The sequence below is a fragment of the Plecotus auritus genome, assembly GCF_963455305.1.
Source record: "Plecotus auritus genome assembly, chromosome: 2".
NCBI classification, from domain to species: Eukaryota; Metazoa; Chordata; class Mammalia; order Chiroptera; family Vespertilionidae; genus Plecotus; species Plecotus auritus.
The window spans coordinates 227,337,374-227,356,720 of record NC_137771.1 but is presented as its reverse complement, the minus strand read 5'-3'; the positions used below and the strand labels follow the sequence as shown (position 1 = coordinate 227,356,720).

The following is a 19,347-nucleotide window of genomic DNA, read 5'->3' as shown; positions in this document are numbered from 1 at the left end:
CAGTGTCCGGTACACCCAAAAGTTGAGAGTTTGATACCCGGTTGGGGTGCGTCCGGGAGGCAACCTATAGATGTTTCTCTCTCTCTTCCTCTCTCTCTAAATATCCATGAACATATCCTTGGGTGAGAATTACAGAGGAAAGAGAACCACAAGAAGAAGTGCAGTGATCTGTGTACGTCTTTGTGCGCACATGCAATAGAACCCGGAGGCAGGCCGAACAACCTGAGGTTCTGAAGCGCTGGGGATAGGGACACCAGGTCACTTCCCTCTGGAATGCGATACAAAGTATCTGCGCTTGCAGGTGGCGGCAACATCATAGATACAATTACTGTTGTCTTTCCCCCCAACTCACAACCAAAGGGATTGCTGAATTCCACGCTGAGGTTCGAGGATATAAAACGCCGATTTCTACCCCAGCTGGTGGGCTCAGTGGATAGAGCATTGGTCTGTGGACTGAAGGGTCCTGGGTTCGATTCTGATCAAGGGCACATGCCCCGGTTGTGGGCTCCATCCCCAGTAGGGGGCGTGCAGGAGGCAGCCGATCCATGATTCTCTCTCATCATTGATGTTTCTCTCTCTCTCTCTCTCTCCCTCTCCCTTCCTCTCTGAAATCAATAAAAAGACATATTTTTAAAAAACACAAAACTGTAATTTCCCCCCAGGAGCCTGCGGAGCCTCTCCATGTATGTCCGGGGACCTTGACCGTGGCGCCTGGCTATAATCAGGTGGCCCAGCTCATTCTGCTGCCAAAGCCTTAAAAAGGGGAGGGGAAGGGGGGGGGCACGGGCTTTGTGCTGGCTCCCGTTGCCTTGGAGTCAGAGCCGTTCCTTCCTCGGCTGACTCACAGCCTTGATGAGTGCATCACCCACCGTTTCCAAGCAGGTACATGATCCTGGGGGTTTGTGACCTCAGAAACCGCTCCACTTACAGCCGTCGAACCAGTATGCCTTCCCGTCCCGGGGGCGAGAACTGGAGCGGAGGCCTCCGTCGGGGTTGGGGGGGGGGGGTGAAGCCCGCCACCTGCATTGTAGCCGTGCACGCTCTTAAGGTTAAGGCGACAGAAAGAAATAAAAGCAAGAACCGGGAAGCCGGGGCGGAGCTGCGAGTTCCTCCTGAAACGTGAGCCTGTGCGATGGTGGGAAAGTTCGCTTCCTGGTTGAGGAGGGGCCTGCCCCGGGGTTCCCTGTCCCACATGCCCCACTCCCCCGGCAGGATCCTCCCCGCCGGAACCCTGTGAGTGCGCCGGGCCGTACACAGCAGGCCTTCAGCCACGCAGACGTATGGGGAGGAATAAGCATCTCCAAGTCCAGCCGCCTCGAGATCTGCCCCCTCGCCCTTTCGCTTACTTCGCCAGGCGTCCCCCTTCCCGCCACGTGTCCAACTGGCGGTCAGACCTCAGGGTCCTGACTCACTCCTTCACGATGACACCCTCGCGGTAAAGAGACGCCTCACTCGGATTCTTTCACCAAAAGCCCGGGGGGGGGGGGGGGGTGGTGGTGGTGGAGGCGGGGGGGGGGGGGGCAGGAACTTCAGGGAAACAACGGCAAAGGTTTCCTACGGAAAGGAGGCTCTCACTTGGTCTTCGGGGCCTTGGCATTTCAACGGGAGCCAAGTTTTCCTTTCTCAAGTACAGACGGGACCCGGAGTGCGCACACTCTTGGGGGTGGTGGCTCCCTGAGGCAGGCTCACAGGGACGCACGGAGGGCTGACCCGAAGGGAGTCTTCCCAGACCCGGTGACGGAGGGAGGCTGGCAGGCCGCATCGTTGCTGGAGATGGGCCGATGGGACGCAGGGCGCTTTCCTTTGGCCACGCTGCCCGGCCCTCTGCATGTGGCCGGCTGGGCACACTGCCTTGGCGCACTGCAATGGAGGGTGGACCCCCCCACTCCCCCCCCCCCCCCGTACAGCCCCGGTTCTGTTCGCACGAACTTCTTGCTTGGTCCCCATGACTTTGTGGAGGAGGAGGGACCACTGCCCAGGGCGGGGAGGGGAGGACGGGAGGTTGCAGAGGACACGCCCAAGGACGCCGCCCGCCAAGTGCAGGGACGCGGGCGGAGGAAGGGCTGGCCTGCCTGGGGCTCCTCATGAAATTGGGGTTCAAGGCAGTCTGCATGTTAATAGACGTCGGGTGGCACCCGTGAAACCAGGGACCTGAATATGGAACCGGTGCCTTTTAAAAGCTCTTTCCTCTCCGGACGTGGCCAGGAGCCTTCCGAGGGGGCCCGCCGGGCATCCGGCTTACTGCTTCCCCCGTCAGTCCTCGCCCAGGCTACGTTCCCATCAGTCCTCGCCCAGTCTACGTTCCCATCGACATAGAGGAAGTGGGAGGGAGCGGGGAGACAGAGAGAGGGGACATCGATGTGAGAGAGACACATGAGTGGCTGCCTCTCGCATGTGCCCCGATCAGGGCCGGGGGTCGGTCAAGGCCTGTGCCCTTGACCGGGATCAAACCCGGACCCCTCAGTCCGTAGGTGGCGCTCTACCCGCTGAGCAAGCCGGCCGGCGCTTCCGTTTCTTGGTGAGAGACGCCGCTGTTCCCCACGACTGGCCCACAGGGCGAGTGGTTGTCCCCGTCACCGGGGAAGGGCCCAGTAGGGGTGTTTTTGTTTTTTGGGGAAAGAAAAAGCTGGCCTAGGTGGGTGGGGGGCAGGTGGTGCTGTGGGTCTGGATCAGCCATGGGCAAACTACGGCCCACGGGCCGGATCTGGCTGTTCTATCCGGTTCTCTTGGTCTCTCCTCCGCTCCTTTACTTTGAATTTATATTAGTTCACACAAACACTCCATCCATGCTTTTGTTCCGGCCCTCTGGTCCAGTTTAAGAACCCATTGTGGACCTCGAGTCAAAAAGTTTGCCCACCCCTGGTCTGGATGCACCCAACCTCAGGCGCTCGGGGACAGCGTGGGCCCCAGAACGGGCTGAGAGTGCCCCCAGGGGCCATGAGAGCGGTGACGTGGGTAACCCCTGGGGAACTGGGAGCCAACGGACAGTTCATGGCCCCTCCAAGCGCTAAGCCTGTGGCCCGTGGGGACCGGGGTCAGCCTCGGGGGGGGAGGTGGGGACCAGAGCAGCTGCTCACCCCTTTGGCAGGGGAACACCTGGGGTTCCCGTGCAAATCAAGTGGGGGGCAGGAGGAAGGCACCCGACTCCCTCCTCGGGAGGCCCAGGACCCTGGGGTGGTGGGAGTGAGCGCTGCGGTGGATCTTGACTTAGGACGGCTCACGGCTGCCGTCACTCCACCTGCGCGTGGACTGGCCAGCGGAAGCAGGTGTGGGGCTGAGTCCGGGGAGGGTGAGAGGACCTTGGCTTCCTCAGAACCGACATGGGCTGTGCAGACAGTCCTGACACGCCTGGCAGCTCAGACAGCGCCAAGTCTCCTCGTGCAGCGTCGTCACGCCTGTTGCTAAGGTGACGAGCGCCTCCAGGCGGCGCTGTTCCAGGTGCTGACGGGGCCAGAGACCAGGAGGCTCCTTCGCCTGGAGCTTCCTGCTGGGGCCGAGGAGCCACGGATACAGCCAGCTGAGTGGGGGGTGGCGGGGGGGGGGGGGACAGAGGAGAGACTGTGCACAGGCTGGTCAGGGAGGGTGGCCTCAAGGAGGTGAAGCCGGCAGGGACCTGCCAGAAGCCGGAATGAGCTCCCTGAGAGGGGGCGAGGGCTTGGGCAGGGCCCGACTTAGCTGGGTGCGGGGCAGTGAGTGGACAGTGAGGCGGGGCCGGGGTCTGAGGGACCCGGACGTGAGGCCAGGCAGCCTCGGCGCCTCTGGAAGACCTTGGGTGACAGACCAAGGAGGGAGGCGAGAGGCACGGCGAGGCCTTGGAGGGAACAGGAGGGAGTGACATCCAGTTTACATTAAAAAATGGTTTTATTGATGTCAGAGAGGAAGGGAGAGGGAGAGAGAGAAACATCGATGATGAGAGGGAATCATGGATCGGCTGCCTCCTGCACGTCCCACCCTGGGGATGGAGCCCGCAACCCGGGCACATGCCCTGACCGGGAACCAAACCGTGCCTCCTGGTTCACAGGTTGATGCTCAGCCACGGAGCCACACCAGCGGCCCCCCCACCCCCTCCGGCTCCTGTCCTTATGGACGTTTGTGGGGCTAACCCTGGGCCCGGTCCCTGCCTCCTCGCTCAGGCCGTTTCTGTAGCAAGAGCCCCTTTGAAGGAAGCTGCACCTTCCCAAGGCCGGCCCCCGGGGACGGCTGTCCTGGTGAGCCCCGGCCGAGGAGGGCAGGGCGGGGGCCATGGCCCCGATCTGAAGGTCAGATTCCTTGTGAGCCCAAGGGCGCGGCTGGGAGAGACCTGCGGGGGAGGGGCCCTGTGGGCAGGAGCCCGTTCGTCCTGGAAAAGCAGCCAGAACGACCGCCTGGAAATGGTTTGAAGGCCCCAGGTTTTCTTCGTAACCCCAGGGACCCCGCCCCACGGCTCCTCCGCGGCATCTGGCAGGAGAACTCTGTAATTACAGGGGCCACTCAGTCACCAGCCCTTTGCCTCTCGCCGCCCCTCCGCGGTCTGTCACCTCTGTGTCACCCTCCTTCCTCTGTGTCACCCTCCTCGGCGTGGAAATAGCTAATGGGGCGCCGGCCGCCCAGCTCCCAAAGTGCAAATCTCTCCGCGACTCCACGGTGACCTTGAGGGTTCTGTGTTTGGTTATTTCCTTTGTGTTCCGTTCTATGAACTGACCTGGCCTTTGCTAATAATTAAAAGTGTTTGCCGAAGTAGTCACCGAAGTCAGTAGATAAAAACTTCCCTCGGCAGCATGTCTTGTGACATTAGCTCGTTCCACTGCGTTTAAAACGGACGGAGAAAAGCATTTTTGAAAATGGGTTCAGGGGGATCCACGGAAGGAAGCCTGCATGTATCCATTCATTCATTCATTCATTCAGTGCATGTTTATCGAGCTCCCACTGTTCCAGGCATGACAAACACCCCCCCCAGGCTCCTCAGAACCATGTTCTAGGGGTGGATGAGGGAGACAGGCCATGAGTAGGCACGGTATAGCCCAGTGGTCAGCAAACTCCTTAGTCAGCAGAGCCAAATATCAACAGGACAACGATTGAAATTTCTTTGGAGAGCGGAAAACCGACTTCGGCGCATGGGCCACGAAGTTTCAATCACACTGGACGTGCGCGCCCGCGCGTGGTATTCTGTGGAAGAGCCACACTCCAGGGGCCAAAGAGCCGCATGTGGCTCACGAGCCGCGGTTTGCCGACCACTGGTGTAGTCCGTGTCATATGGAGATAACTACTGTGGGGAAATACCAGGCAGACAGGGTGACAGAGTGTCGGAAGCGTGTTTTAACACAGCGTGTGTATCCGTGTTCATGGCAGCGTTATTGCTAGTCGGGATATGGAAACAACCTAGGGGTCCTTTGGTGGATGAATGGATAAAGGAAATGTGATATATATCATGTATAGTATATATTCCATTATATATCTCTGTAGATCTGTGTAAATTGTAAAGAGCTCTGTTATTTTCTGTTTCCCCTATTTTCAGCTTTGAGCCTACAATCATTTAAAAATAATGCATTAATTTTTTGAAATTAATTGATTTCAGAGAGAGAGAGAGAGAGAGAGGGAGGTGTTGTTCCACTTGATGTGTGCATTCATAGGTTGATTCTTCTATGTGCCCTGACTGGGGATCCAAGTTGCAACCTTGGCATATCAGGTCAATGCTCTCATCAACAGAGCTATCCAGCCAGGGCTAAACAAACACATTTTGTTTAATTACAGGAAAACAAAGAGACATTTGCAGAATTATATAACATAAAGATGAAAATCTGCTTCCTAAGACTCACTGGAAAGTAACAGATGCTGCTTTCCATGTTCTAGATGGGACGATGTTGTGTTGAGAGCCAATGTCAATGTGAGTAACTGCCCCAGACAGCACAAAAGGAGGAGTCCAAACCCTCAGAGTACCTCCTGTGGCATGCGGACCAGCGGCCAGGGCCGGTGGCCACGACTGGTGGCCAGGACCCGTGGCCAGGACCCGTGGCCAGGACAGAATAGGCTTTCTCGGTGCTGTTTCCTACAAGGACATGCCCCGGTCAGCTCTCAGCCAGCGGCCGCCTGTCGCAGGCCTGCACTCACCAGTTAACTGTCTAACTAAGATGATGAGTGAATCACCTTGTGGCTGATGCAATCGGAGGTGTTTCCAGAGACGCCAATCTTCCTCTGCGCAGGACGTGTCTGTCCACGTGGCCCGAGGAACAGCTGATGGAACCCCATTGCTCACCTCGGCAGGTGCCTTGAACTCGGTTCTTTGTGGAAGGAGAGCATTGGGGGACGGCGGTTTGCTGTTAAGAACAAGCTGACAGATGTGGGGAATCTCGGGCGGGGGGGGGTTCTGAGCAGCACCAGTAAACCCGGAGCCTGTCAACGGGCCACGGGTGCAATCCTTATACACACTCGGAACCCCAAAGGCTCTGAAAGCGGAAAGCTTTTTGGGGACCCCACCTGGAAGCAAAACCAGCTGACCAGAACTCGTTTTTTTGTTTTTTTTTTTTTAGAATAAACTCATATAATCACTGCGCATCCTTTTTAAAAATATTTTTATTGATTTCAGAGAGGAAGGGAGAGGGAGAGAGAAACATCAATGATGAGAGAGAATCATTGATTGTCTGCCTCCTGCACCCCCCCCACTGGGGATTGAGCCTGCAACCCCAGGCATGTGCCCTTGACCGGAATCAAACCTGAGAGCCTTTGGTCCGCAGGCTGATGCTCTATCCACTGAGCCACACCAGCTAGAGCCGTGGTCGGCAAACCACGGCTCGCGAGCCACATGTGGCTCTTTGTCCCCTTGAGTGTGGCTCTTCCACAAAATACCACGTGCAGGCGCGCACCTACAGTGCGATTAAAACTTCGTGGCCCATGCGCAGAAGCCGGTTTTCGGCTCTCCGAAGAAATGTCAATCGTTGTCCTGTTGATATTTGGCTCTGTTGACTAAGGAGTCTGCCGACCACTGAGCTAGGGCGACCAGAACTCGTTTGGTGGTGAACTTGACCTGGGGACCCTGAAGTGACGTAGGGTTTAGACCGGTCCCGCTGAGGGAGTCTGTGTCCCTGGTGAATGTTAAGGTGTTTCAGGCGGAGTGCTGGCTACAGACCAGACACTAGTAGCACTCAGTCCTCTTCCTAAGGACTCTTTCTTCTGAAACACCCTGTCCTCGGGGGGTGCATAGGGGCTGTGCCTCTGTCCGGTGTTGGCGCTGCGGCCAGGGCTCTGGCTCCTTCCTCAGGAAAGGCTGGAGGCGGTTTCCTTTTTTTTTTTTTTAATATATATATTTTATTGATTTTTTTACAGAGTGGAAGGGAGAGGGATAGAGAGTTAGAAACATCGATGAGAGAGAAACATCGATCAGCTGCCTCCTGCACACCTCCCACTGGGGATGTGCCCGCAACCAAGGTACATGCCCTTGACCGGAATCGAACCTGGGACCCTGCAGTCTGCAGGCCGACACTCTGTCCGCTGAGCCAAACCGGTCAGGGCTGGAGGCGGTTTCCTTGCCTCATGATGCGGCCGAAAGCCTCCAGGTGAGGGGACGCCCCCAGGTGAGGGGACGCCCCCAGGTGAGGGGACGCCCCCAGGTGAGGGGAGAGACCTGCAGGGCCTCCAGGTGACGGAGTTTCTGCAGAGCAGGATGGCGGCTGACAGGTCCCCGCAGGCCCCGGGGGTGAGCGGGTGCCTTAGCTGTGAGGAGCCGATGCTTCATGCTGATGAGGCCTCTGGGGCTTCCCTCCCAGACAGGGCCCAGCCTTGGAGGAAGGCGGCCTGGGTCTGGGCGACAGTGGGCTCCGCCTTGTCGCCATCCATGATGAGCGATGGGAACGAGAAGGAGGCACCAGGTGAGTAGCCCAATGTGTCCACCTCCCAACGATGCCCTGATCGTCACGGTAACAGAGCCCTCGGTGGATGCGGCGTGGACAGGGCGCTGCTGGGTCTCAGGGCAGCACCAAAGCCGGCGAGAGCCTGGCTCCTCACCTCAGTCCTTAGGGGGACCCCTCCTCCGCCACCTTCAGACTGGGCCACCCTGGGCCACCCTGGGCCCCCCATTCCTGCAGAAACCCAAGGGTCCGGCCTGGCTCATCAACTTTCTACGTGATTTTCAGCATCACTTCCATGTTTGGGGACACGGTGTCCGGTCTGTGGTCCGAGGAGATCCCTAACCTAGATTTCCACAGCCCCCCCTTCAAATCCTGTATTTCACCCCCCCCCCCCCGCCCCATCGCCATCTCCCCAAACTCCCAACACACAGCTTGGAGGCAGAAAATTGGAGGCAGAGCACTGGGCGGTTTCAGATCTTGGGAACCTGCAAGATCCACAGACTCTCTGTGCTCAGAGCCCAGGCAGGGGGCGCAGCCCCGCCCCCCAGGGCAGCCCCCGCCCCGGTGGGCTCTTCACGTGGGAAGAGGGGCCCACGCACAGGGACCCCATCAGAGCAGCTTCTGTTAACCGGAAACATTCCCACCTGTAACGAATGTCTGTGCGTTTCTTGGAGCCACACTGACAGTTGCCAGGAAGCAGAATCTCAAAGGGTTGGGGTCATGCTCCCAGGGAACCGTGCGTTTCACCTGTTTTCACCATTAGCATCACCTGGAGGCGCGGAGTGGTCACATGAAAGCCATGGGTGTTGGATGAGGGAGGTGGGAGAAAGCAAAGGGGTCACCTCCGGGATCGGATAAAAAGCGAAAGGAGAGACGTCTTTCACGTGGGTGGGAGCGGGATAGCCCACAATTAACAGGACAACAGGACAGGGAGGGGATCTGAGGTTTTGTTGGGCCCCGAAGGCTCCGTTAAAAGGGAAGTTACACGTCATCCCTCCCTCCTTACCCCAGACCTTCCAAAGGTGTGTTACCTGGGTGCGAAAGACAGTAGGCTCAGTCAGGACCAAAGCGGACCTTGTCAGGGAAGGTACCGGCCTAGGACGTGGCTACCGGCCACACTGCTTTTTAACTGAAAACTTTTAATTTCAGACCCTCCTTTGCGGCTGCTTTGGGTCTGAGTTTGCAAGGCCGCCCCGCGGGCCGCCCCTGAGCTTGCCAGGTTAGCTGGCCGCCCCTTTCTGCACGCCCCCCCCCGCCCCCCCGTGCGGGGCCTCTGGGAGCCCCAGGGTCTGCGAGACGGGGAGGTGGGCGTGGCCGCCCCCCTTTCCTCCCAGGACCTCCCTCCTCGCCCTCGGACCCCCGGCAGGACCTGGGCTTCGCAGTGGGGCTTAGCGCTGGGCTCTGGGGGGCCAGGTGGGGCTTAGGGCTTTGGATGGGGGTGCGCTGGGGTGATTTCAACGTGCCTGGAACGGAAAGCGGTTCCAGGAAACACGGAGGGGCCGGTAGAACCAGGCTCTTTTCTGTGAAATCCGCAGGGCCCGTGAGAAAGGCCGTCATTGGCCAGGCTCGGGGGGGGGGGGGCAGGGGGGGCGTGGGGAGCAAGCCCCGCCCCCGCCCCTGGACGGAGCTGCCAGAGGACCTCTGGTCAGACCGGCGGCGGCCAGGCGCGCACAGGTGCGGCGGCTCAGCGTGCGGGCCCGCGGCGGGATTAGGGCCCAGGCGGGAGGCGGACGCGCAGCGGGAAGCCCGGGTCTAGGGGAGCCGCACGCCGGAGCGGATTGTCCCCTCGGCCCGCGCCCCTCGCCAGGCGCCACCGGCCCCTCAGCAGCCTCCAGGCCGGGTCTTCGGCCAAGGACGGGATCCGGGGCCATGGCCGAGGCCACAGAGCCAGCGGGGGGCGCCCTGGGTGCCCTGGGGCCGCTGGAGGGCCCGGCACCCCCGGCTGAGAGAGCTGCGGGCCCGGAGGCAAAGGGGGAGGAGGCGCTCGAGGGCCCCGGGGAGGCTCCGCGGGGCGCGGGGGAGGGCGCAGCCGCGACGGCCGGGCTGAAGGCGGGAGAAGGCGCGGGGCCCGACGGAGGGCGTGCGGGCGGCTCGGGGGCTGAGACGTCGGGAGCGAGCCGAGCGCAGGGCGAGGCAGAGGCCCCGGAGGGCGCCCGGGACGGCGTGGAGGCCCCCGGGCGAGGGGAGGAGGCGAGCGGGCCGGAGCCGGTGGAGGAGGCGAGCTCGGGATGCTGTGCGCAGGGCGAGCCGTGGGAGGAGGCTCAGGGGGCGCCCCGAGATCCCGCGGCCCTCGAGGCAGAGGAGGCGGCGGAGCGCGGCCCCGAGGGGCCGGGAAGCATCGGACCCGCGCCGGGGGCCGGCGTCGAGGCCGAGGAGCTGGCGGGAGGGGCACCTGGGGCCGGGGGCGAGCCCGGGGACGGAGGGGACCGCAGTCTCCAGCCGCAGGTGGAGTCGGTTGAGGCCGCAGCGGCGGGGAGTGGGGGCTGCAGCAGCGGGGGGCTGGTAGGGGAGCTTCGGGGTGCAGAGGCGGGAGCTGCGGAGGAGGGTGGGGCCCCGGGGACCGAGGAGGAAGCGGCCCCCGGGAATGCAGGGGCAGAGGCTGGCGAGGACGGGGACCAGGAGGGGCCCCGGGAGGAGGGGGAGGAAGCGGAGGAGGAGGAGGAGGAGAGTCTAGTGCGTGGCCCGGATGGGACGGGCGAGGAGGCCGCGGCCGGGGGCCAGGAGGGGGCCGCCGACGGCAGCGAGGACAGGGAGGCGCCCGCGCAGCCCGGGGCCACGGAGCTCAGCAACCACCTGGCGGAGGAGGGCGCCGCCGAGGGCGCCGAGGAGGAGGAGACGGCGCCCGTGAATGGCCGCGGGGAGGACGGCGAGGCGTCCGAGGAGGGGACCCCGGGCCGCGAGCACGACATCACTCTCTTCGTGAAGGTAAGCCCGCTCCCCGGCTCTTAGCCCCTCCCATCTCAGTCCAGGTCTCGGGGCGCAGAGGGATGCGCAAGGACCCCGCCTGGGCGCCCCGATGGCCACCGCGCGCTTTTATCCGCGGGCGGGAGGCGCCACCGGGTCGCCTGGAGGAGCTAGAAGAGCGGGTTTGGAAGGACTGGCTGGTTTGTGAGCAGAGGCCGGTGGAGGTGGTGGGAGTCAGGGTGCAGGCCCGCTCCCCCCCCCCCCCCACCTTTGTCCTGGAACCTTTACTGGGCCTCCCAGCCAGGAGGTTATGGAAGAATTAACTTTTTTTTTTTTTTTAAATGCGACAAGCCCTGTTGCATTCAGAGCGGGTTCTGCAAAGGAAGCTCTGAAACTTACAGGAAAATGCATCTTGGGGGTGGGGGAGGGGCGTGAGCGGTGCCAGGGCCTCAGGCGGTGTCACAGCCCCAGCAAGGGGTCCCGCTTGGTGGAAGCCATAGGGTGAGCTTGGGAGGGACATGGGCTTTTATTTAAATGATCATAGTTACTGAACATTTGAACACTTGTCTGGGAAGAATAGAGGATGCTCTGACTCCCCCAGCGTCTGCCTCGCTGTCCGTTGTCACCCTCACTTCAAACGGGAAGAGAGCAAAGATCTGGCTGAACTGTCCGTGAGAGAAATGGCTGAGGGCGCGTTGAGTTCAATAGGCGCGGTTACAAGGCATCAAAAGCCGGCGGGGTAGCTCACAGGAGGGTCTTTGTTTAAAAAGCCCTTTGGGTCAGGAATGCGCATTGCACGTAGAATCCTAATCCTCCCCAAATGCTCTGGGCTTAGAGGCAGTGACGGCCTAAACCGCCCTGCGGAAAAGTAAGCGAATTCTAATGAGCAGAAGGAGAAACGTTCCCAAGGTGATTAAGGTGAGAATTTCCACAGCGGGAGGTCCGGCCTTCCTCTCTTCCCAGTGAGCAGGTGCTGTTCTGAGCATTTGTTAACTGGAAGATTCTGTTTTGGGACAGAACCTGAAGGCACAGCCCCTAGGAAGGCCTGGGGAGCTGGAGTCTGCAGGGCGGTCGGGGTCGGGGAGCTGGGTCAGGTGCTGCCCCACACCTGCGCGTTGGGTTAAGACAGTGGTCGGCAAACTCACTAGTCAACAGAGCCAAATATCAACAGGACAACGATTGGAATTTCTTCTGAGAGCCGAAAACCGACTTCTGCGCATGGGCCACGAAGTTTCAATCGCACTGTACGTGCGCGCCCGCACGTGGTATTTTGTGGAAGAGCCACACTCAAGGGGCCAAAGAGCCGCATGTGGCTCGCGAGCCGCCGTTTGCCGACCACTGGGTTAAGAAACCGAGGCTGCTCTGGGCGGCTTCGCCTGGCTACCTGGTTCCAGCCTCTGATCCAGTTTTGAAACAGTAGCAGCTTTCCAGCTAGCCTCCCTGCCTCCATTCCTGGCCCTCTCCATCCAGACCCTTGTGAGAGGCAGTGACGCCGGGGGGCGGGGGGGGGGGGGGGGAGATCGGATCGTTTTGTTTCTCAGTGTAAAGTTCTTCAGTTGTTTATTGTAGGGTTTCACACAAATCCACACTCCTTAGCCAGGCCACAGGCCCTTCATGATGTTATTCCTGCGCCTTAGGCATCGCCTGGGGGTGCCCACCCTTGGTCACCCGTGGTACCGCTGTGCCAGCTATCTTTGAGAGGACACATTTCCCTGCCTTTACCTTTGACCTCCCCTGCTCCATGCCCCTGCCTGCTTCTCTGTGTCCCAAGATCCACAGCAGGATCCGCCTCCCCGGGAAGTCATTCCCAACCCCACTCCCAGCTGGGCATCGCTCCCTGGAAGCCCCACGCACACAGGACACGACCCTCTGAGTGGACTGTGTGAGGCTCACCTTGCACCTCGGCGTGGAGCGCAGTCCGGGAAGCGATCAAGGTTTGAATGGGTGGCCGCCTGCATGAGCATGGACCTTGGAGCTGGTGGGTGTCCGGGATCCCACCCCGGCTCTGCTCCTTTCTCGCTGTGTGACCGTGGGCAGGTGCCTTCACCTCTCTGTGCCTTCGTTGCTGATGGGTGAAGTGGGGATGCTGATAGTGCCCGCCCAGGGAGGTGGTGGTGGGGATTCCAGGATTAAGTGAAGCAATTAGAACGGTTCCTGGCTTGAATTAAGTATAGTACCAGCGGGGGCTGTCGCTGCTCCATCTCTAGCGCTCACACACGTTCACTGCGTTTGCTCAGAAAGAGCCCCCTTCCGCCCGGCCGGCGGGGCTCAGGGGTTGAGTGTCGACCTGTGAGCCAGGAGGTCACGGTTCGATTCCTGGCCAGGGCACATGCCCGGGTTGTGGGCTCCATCCCCAGTGGGATGTGCAGGAGGCAGCCGATCAATGACTCTCATCATTGATGGGTCTCGCTCTCTCTCCCTCTCCTTTACTCTCTGAGATCAATATATTAAAAAAAAAAAACATTAAAAACAAACAAACAGCCCCTTCCTCCTTCATCCCTGCTGTTGTACTTTCTTTTTTTTTAGGGCAAACCCCTGGGTGCCTGATCACCTCGATCCCCTGGAGATCAGAATGTGAGGAAAGTAAAAAGGAGTTGTTTCCCAGCTCCTGCTCAGCAGTGGTCAGTGCTGGCAGAGGCAGGGCCATATCATGACATCTTATCCAGAAGTTTTTACTTTGATGATTGGCCCGTGATCAGTTCATCAGTCATTCTTTTTTTTTCCCCTTTAAGGAAACAAACAGATTCCAAACAGTGAGATTGATTTTCAAGCCACTGCTGCCTGATCCCACTTCTGAGGGCCACTTAAGATGGTCTCACAGGACTGCCGAGGCTTCTCACTTTCTTCTTATCCGACCAATCATTCTCTTTCAAAGCAACACAAAAGGCCCCAGAGCGGAAAACAAGCAGAAGCCCGTGAGGCGGGTGCACCTTCTGAGTTTGTGATACTTGATTTGAAGTCCTTGCCGCAGTTCCGAATAGGGTTTCTTTGCCCGATTCAGCCTTTTCTGAATGTGGACCCTCGAGTCCAGAGCTGACCTCTGCCCTCCTGGGTTTTGTAGGCAGGTGCAGGCAGGGGTGTCGTGGGGGGGGGGGGGCGGGGGAGGGGGCTCTGTGCCATCGCTGGAGTGTGAATTCACAGAGCTGCTCTGCAGGGCGAGCGCCACAGCGCCTTCTGGACATGGCCCTGCCTTCACATGGCAGCCTGGCAGACACAGTTTAAGAGGACTCTGCCCACACCCTCTTTGTGAACTTTTAACTTCCACATATTTTCCTATTTTTTTTATTTGTTTTATTGTTTAAAGTATTACAAATAGTAGTACACACGTCTCCTTTTTTCCCCAATTGACCTTCTCCCAGCCTCGCCTACCCCCCCGGCACATGCCCTCACTCCCCCTCCCAGTGTCTTGCGTCCATTGGTTATGCTTGAATGCATGCATACAAGTCCTTCGGCTGGTCTCTTAAAAATAAATGTATCGGTTCCAAATATACCAGCAAGTAATGGCACATGGACCCAGTAATACGTAGTAATAAAACCTGCTTCTAATTTTAGCACCTGGTGGTTGATATGGCCCGTCGGAGGGAGAATTGTCACCTTGATTGATTTGCTGTCTCGTCCTGTAAATGTGCGCGGATGTATTCTTGGATGTGAAAGAACCAGAAACGTGTAGAACCGGCGAGGAAAGCGCCCTGGAAGTCTGGATGGTCAATGAATTGCCGATGGTGCTGATTTTTCAGTTTTGTTTTCTCAAAGTGTTAACTTGTCATCAAATCATAGGGTAGCCTTGCGACATTTAGTAAGAAAGGTTCTTTCCTTCTTTACTCCAAACAACAAAGAGCGACTGTATAGTAACATACCGGCATAATAGCAGCTGCCGACGGAACGCTAACCACAGAGAATGGAGGGAGGACGCGCAGGGCTGTGGGGTTTGGTCACGAAGGAAGTCTCGCCTACAGGTTTGGTTCCCCTAACCCAGTGCGTATACTTTGAGGCAGGGTCTAGGGGTGGGTTCGTCTGAGATACGGATTTCCTGGCAGATTTCTCATGACTTACAAAATCTTAGTGTGGTCAGTGAACAACCCTGGGCCAGAGTCTAATGATTTCTGAGGTTATGTTTTGGACACCACACATTTGACTATTAATGTGCAGCGACTGCTGAGCTGAGAGGCTTGCCATCACCCTTGGTTCTTCAGGGAGGTGAAGCTGAGGATGGCATAAGGGAGACTCAAGAAAGACATAGTCTTTGAATATTGGTCACCCAGAAATGCCTCCCTTAATCCATCCATCCATCCATCCATCCATCCATCCATCCAAGCTTTGTCTCACCACCCAACCTTTGGCAGGATGGGAGTGGGTCGGGAATCTGTTGGGAGCAGCATCTGATTGACCTCTGGTAGACCAGTAGGCCGTGGCTCTCAGCACATGTCACCAGGAGAGAGCATGTTGAGACCTGCTCTGTGGGGCTTGGTCTCCGGGAGCTTGAAATGGGGGTGTTATTTTCAAACTATGTGTGGACTATGGATTCTGAAGGGAAATGAGCAAAAATGCACTTCTATGGCTCTCATGATATTTTTTGCCATTTGTTTTTTTGAATGTCTTGGATAACTTGCTTACAAATCACATGGATGACATGTGTGGAGGGTTAGTTGGGGCGGGAACTGAGGTAGGACATCACGTTTGCTCGGCTCTTACTCACGTGTGCACACATAGCATGTGCACGCTGAGAGACGCACACAGCATCCTCACCCCTGGCGGGGCCATGGGCTCTGGGAGGCACTCGATCAGTGCTTCCTGGTGTGACTGGGTCAAGTGAGGCAAGACACAGACCTGTCCCCTCCTGCCCTGGCCCCGGGTCACTTGTGGAAGGCCAGAGCCACGCGTCTGCATGGAGACATCTGAGCAGCAGGCCACAGACGTTGGAGCCCACAGGGCTGTGGGGACTTGGGATCCCCTTACCGGGTCCCTGTCAGGGCTGAGGGGTCGTGTGCTCTGGACAGAGGGGTCGTGTGCTCTGGACAGAGGGGTCGTGTGCTCTGGACGGAGGGGTCGTGTGCTCTGGACGGAGGGGTCGTGTGCTCTGCACGGAGGGGTCGTGTGCTCTGGACGGAGGGGTCGTGTGCTCTGGACGGAGGGGTCGTGTGCTCTGGACAGAGGGGTCGTGTGCTCTGCACGGAGGGGTCGTGTGCTCTGCACGGAGGGGGAAGTGAGCCATTGTGCTCACCTTCAGCGTGAGCTCCTCGGAAGGTGAGCACCTCCCTCCCTCCTCCTCACAGCGGGTCCTTTATATCCCTGGTTTCCCAGGGCCGGCTCGGCTCCTTTCGGTCCGCTCAGATACCCGCCTCCCCACGTGTCTGAAGAAACCTTCCAACGCCCCACACTGGGTCCTGTAAGCGTCCATTCCCTGTTGTGTCAGACGCACAGAGAGAGGAAACCTGGGACGTGAAGGAATGTGTAAAATGCAAAGCTCTGCCCCGTGCTTCCCGCTCAGGGGATCACAGCGCCGGAGCTTAGCCTGCTGACGCGACGCGTGGGTTCGTCCCCTGCTGCGTGCTGGGTGCTGGGGGACACAGTGTCCATCGGGACTGCGGGGCCTGCCCTCCGGGGGCTCGCCGTCAGCACAGCGGACAGACACCGAGCCCGTGTTCCGGCCAGCGGCTGGCAGCTCAGGTAGCGGGGACCACACAGTGTGCTCCCCACTGTTCTCCCGCCCCCCGCTCAGGTATGGTCAGAGCAGACACCCAGTTAAGGCTGATCGGAAAGGCAGGCAGGAGCGGGGGGAGGAGGCTGTGCGCGTCTATAGCGGGAGGACCCACAGACAACAGCGGTTGTCACCAAATGTGGTAGATATTGATTCACTTGTGTTGGGGAGACACAGAGAGTGGGGCCTTTTGGTAACCCCTGTGTCCATTAAGCCTTGTTGGGGTGGCTGGCAGGGAAAGACAGGAGTGCCCTTTAAAGTAAAGGGACAGGCCCAGCCACGGCGGCTCAGGGGTTGAGCATTGACCCATGAACCAGGAGGTCATGGTTCGATTCCCGGTCAGGGCACATGCCCCGGTTGGGGGCTCGATCCCCAGTAGGGGGTGGGCAGGAGGCAGCCAATCAATGATTCTCTCTCATCGCTGATGTTTCCATCTCTCTCTCCCTCTCCCTTCCTCTCTGAAATCAATAAAAAATAAAACAACTAGAAACAAACATTTAAACGTCTTAAACCTCAGCTCCTGTTAATTTTCTCTTCTTCTTCTTTTTTTAAATATATTTTTATTTATTTCAGAGAGGAAGGGAGAGAAAGAGAGAGATAGAAACATCAATGATGAAAGGGAATCATTGATTGGTTGCCTCCCGCACGTTGGACTGAGCCTGCAACCCAGGCATGTGCCCCTGACCAGAATCGAACCTGAGACCCTTCGGTCCTCAGGCCGACGCTCTATCCACTGAGCCAAACCAGCCAGGGCAATTTTCTCTGCTTCTTTTTGGCGTGTGGCGATTCCTAAGGTGGGCTCTGTGTCTGGCCTGGCTGGGGGAGGGGGCTGTTTTCCTCACAACAGAAGGAGCGAGGGGAGTGTCCCAGTTCCGCCTTCAGATGGCGTCAGCAAAGGCGACACACTCCCTATCGGGCCCCCCAGGAGACGCTGGCGGGCCCTCGCTAAGCCTGCTCCGACGCGTTCTCTGGGGTTGGGCGTGCTGCCTTGAGCACAGGGATGGAGCTTATTTCGCAGAGTAACAGAGGTGTGGACTAGAGGGGCTGCTGAGAAAAGAATCAGCCGTGTCGGTCACAGGAAGGGAGATTTGAGACTCTAAACATCATACACACACACATACACACACACACACACACACAGAGGGAGAGAGAGAGAGGGAGAGAGAGAGAGGTAGAATTTGTTTTTAGTTTTTGTTGTTGTTTTTTTGCCTGCCAAGCCCATAATCTTGACGTCAGTAAAATGGAATTACAAATAGAGATTAAACATATTTATACACAGTTTGGTCATTCATGTGGTCCATGGCATTCTTTTGTAAAATGTACTTACTGCCCTGACTGGTTTGGCTCAGTGGATAGAGCGTCGGCCTGCGGACTGAAAGTTCCCAGGTTCGATTCCGGTCAAGGGCATGTACCTTGGTTGCGGGCACATCCCCAGTATGAGTTTTGCGGGAGGCAGCTGATCGATGTTTCTCTCTCACTGATGTTTCTAACTCTCTATCTTTCTCCCTTCCTCCCTGTAAAAAATCAATAAAATATATTTTCAAAAATCTACTTACTGATCTTTTTAAAAAAAAGATGATACATTAGGATAATAAAACATGTATTGATATAAAAACATACAATACATTGAACAGCAAGCCTGCTTCCACCCTAGCCTGTCAGTGTTTCTCCTGAGAGAGAACCGTCAGACACCTGCCCAGAGGGATCTGTGTGTGTCCAAGCAGATGTGTCCGTATCCTCACCGTTACTACCTGTTCCCTGTGACACATTACTCTGATTAGCATTTTGGAACAACAGACGTTGTTGATTCACCGTTTTCCTGCATCAGGAATTTCCAGGAATCTGGGAGCAGCTTCGTTGGGTCGTTCTGACTCATGAGGTTGCAATGGGGGATGGTGGCAGGGCTGTGGCCTCATCTGAAGGGTTGACGGGGGCTGGAGGACCCACTTCCAAGTTCGCTGACTCACGTCTGTTGGCAGGAGGCTCAGTTCCTCGCCACGGGGACTTTCTCCTAAGTTCTTGGAACTGGGATTGCCACGAGAAAGGCTATGCACAGTCAAGAATTTGATGACCTTTATTAAACTTCCTCTTCAAAGAGGTTACACTAAACTGTGCTCCCCCAACTTCCTGAATCTAAGGTGAAAAGGATGCCCATTGTCACTTAACTCACGTCTTCCTTATGCATGAGATGCCCCGTCTCCTGCCCTAGAAGGAGAAGCCAGGGTCTGTCAATCAATCTGGCTGAGCGGGGAGAGCTTATGGGATTACAAAACCGACATTCTGCAAAATGTGGATCGTCAACACGGACCCCCGATTCTTGGCACCTGCTCTCGTGCTTGTACACTGTCCTCACTCACTCATCCATCCACGCACACCCTTCCAGATAGAGGGGCGCAGCGGGGGGCAGAGCCTGCGCTCAGAGAAGCCACACGGAACAGAAGGACCCCCCTAGTCCAGCCTGGTCCAAATCCCTGCCCCGGACCAGGAGGGTAGGAGCTGTCCTAAAGCAGACACTGTGTCTCCCACCGTTGGGGTGCTTGGTTTTGGGGCCACAGGTAAGTGGGACACGTGGCTTATGTCTGTTCAAGCTGGTGAAATCCGGGTGAGCGAAGAGACAGTCAAGGTGAGAGGCTCAGGGCTGCTTGCAGAGTTCAGAGGAGGGGGTGGTGTGGGGGAGGGGGTGGTGTGGTGGACCGGGGCGGGGGGGGGGGGGGAGGGAGGGGAAGGAGGACTCCCTGTGGCCAGGCCTCCGCTTCCGCCTCCGTTTTGCCCTGTGACTCACTGCTCGGCCACTCTCGGCCACTCAGGAAACTAAACCTCCGGGTCCATAAACCCGGCCGCGTTATTAAGCAGGCTTTCCGGAACAAGACGGCCCTTTGTTGTAATAATTCCTTGTGAGAATTTTACAGGGAAATAGCTTCTGTT

At 57.9% G+C, this 19,347-nt stretch overlaps 1 protein-coding gene across 1 annotated transcript in view; it reads left to right on the top strand.

The window, feature by feature from the left end:
* The first annotated feature begins 9,528 nt into the window (after positions 1-9,528).
* CLIC6 (chloride intracellular channel 6) overlaps positions 9,529-19,347 on the top strand; it is a 35,088-nt gene continuing 25,269 nt past the window's right edge. The window contains exon 1 of the mRNA XM_080656245.1: positions 9,529-10,745. Coding sequence (XP_080512371.1) covers positions 9,690-10,745 — 1,056 coding nt within the window. The 5' untranslated portion in view covers positions 9,529-9,689. The remainder of the gene's footprint in view (positions 10,746-19,347) is intronic.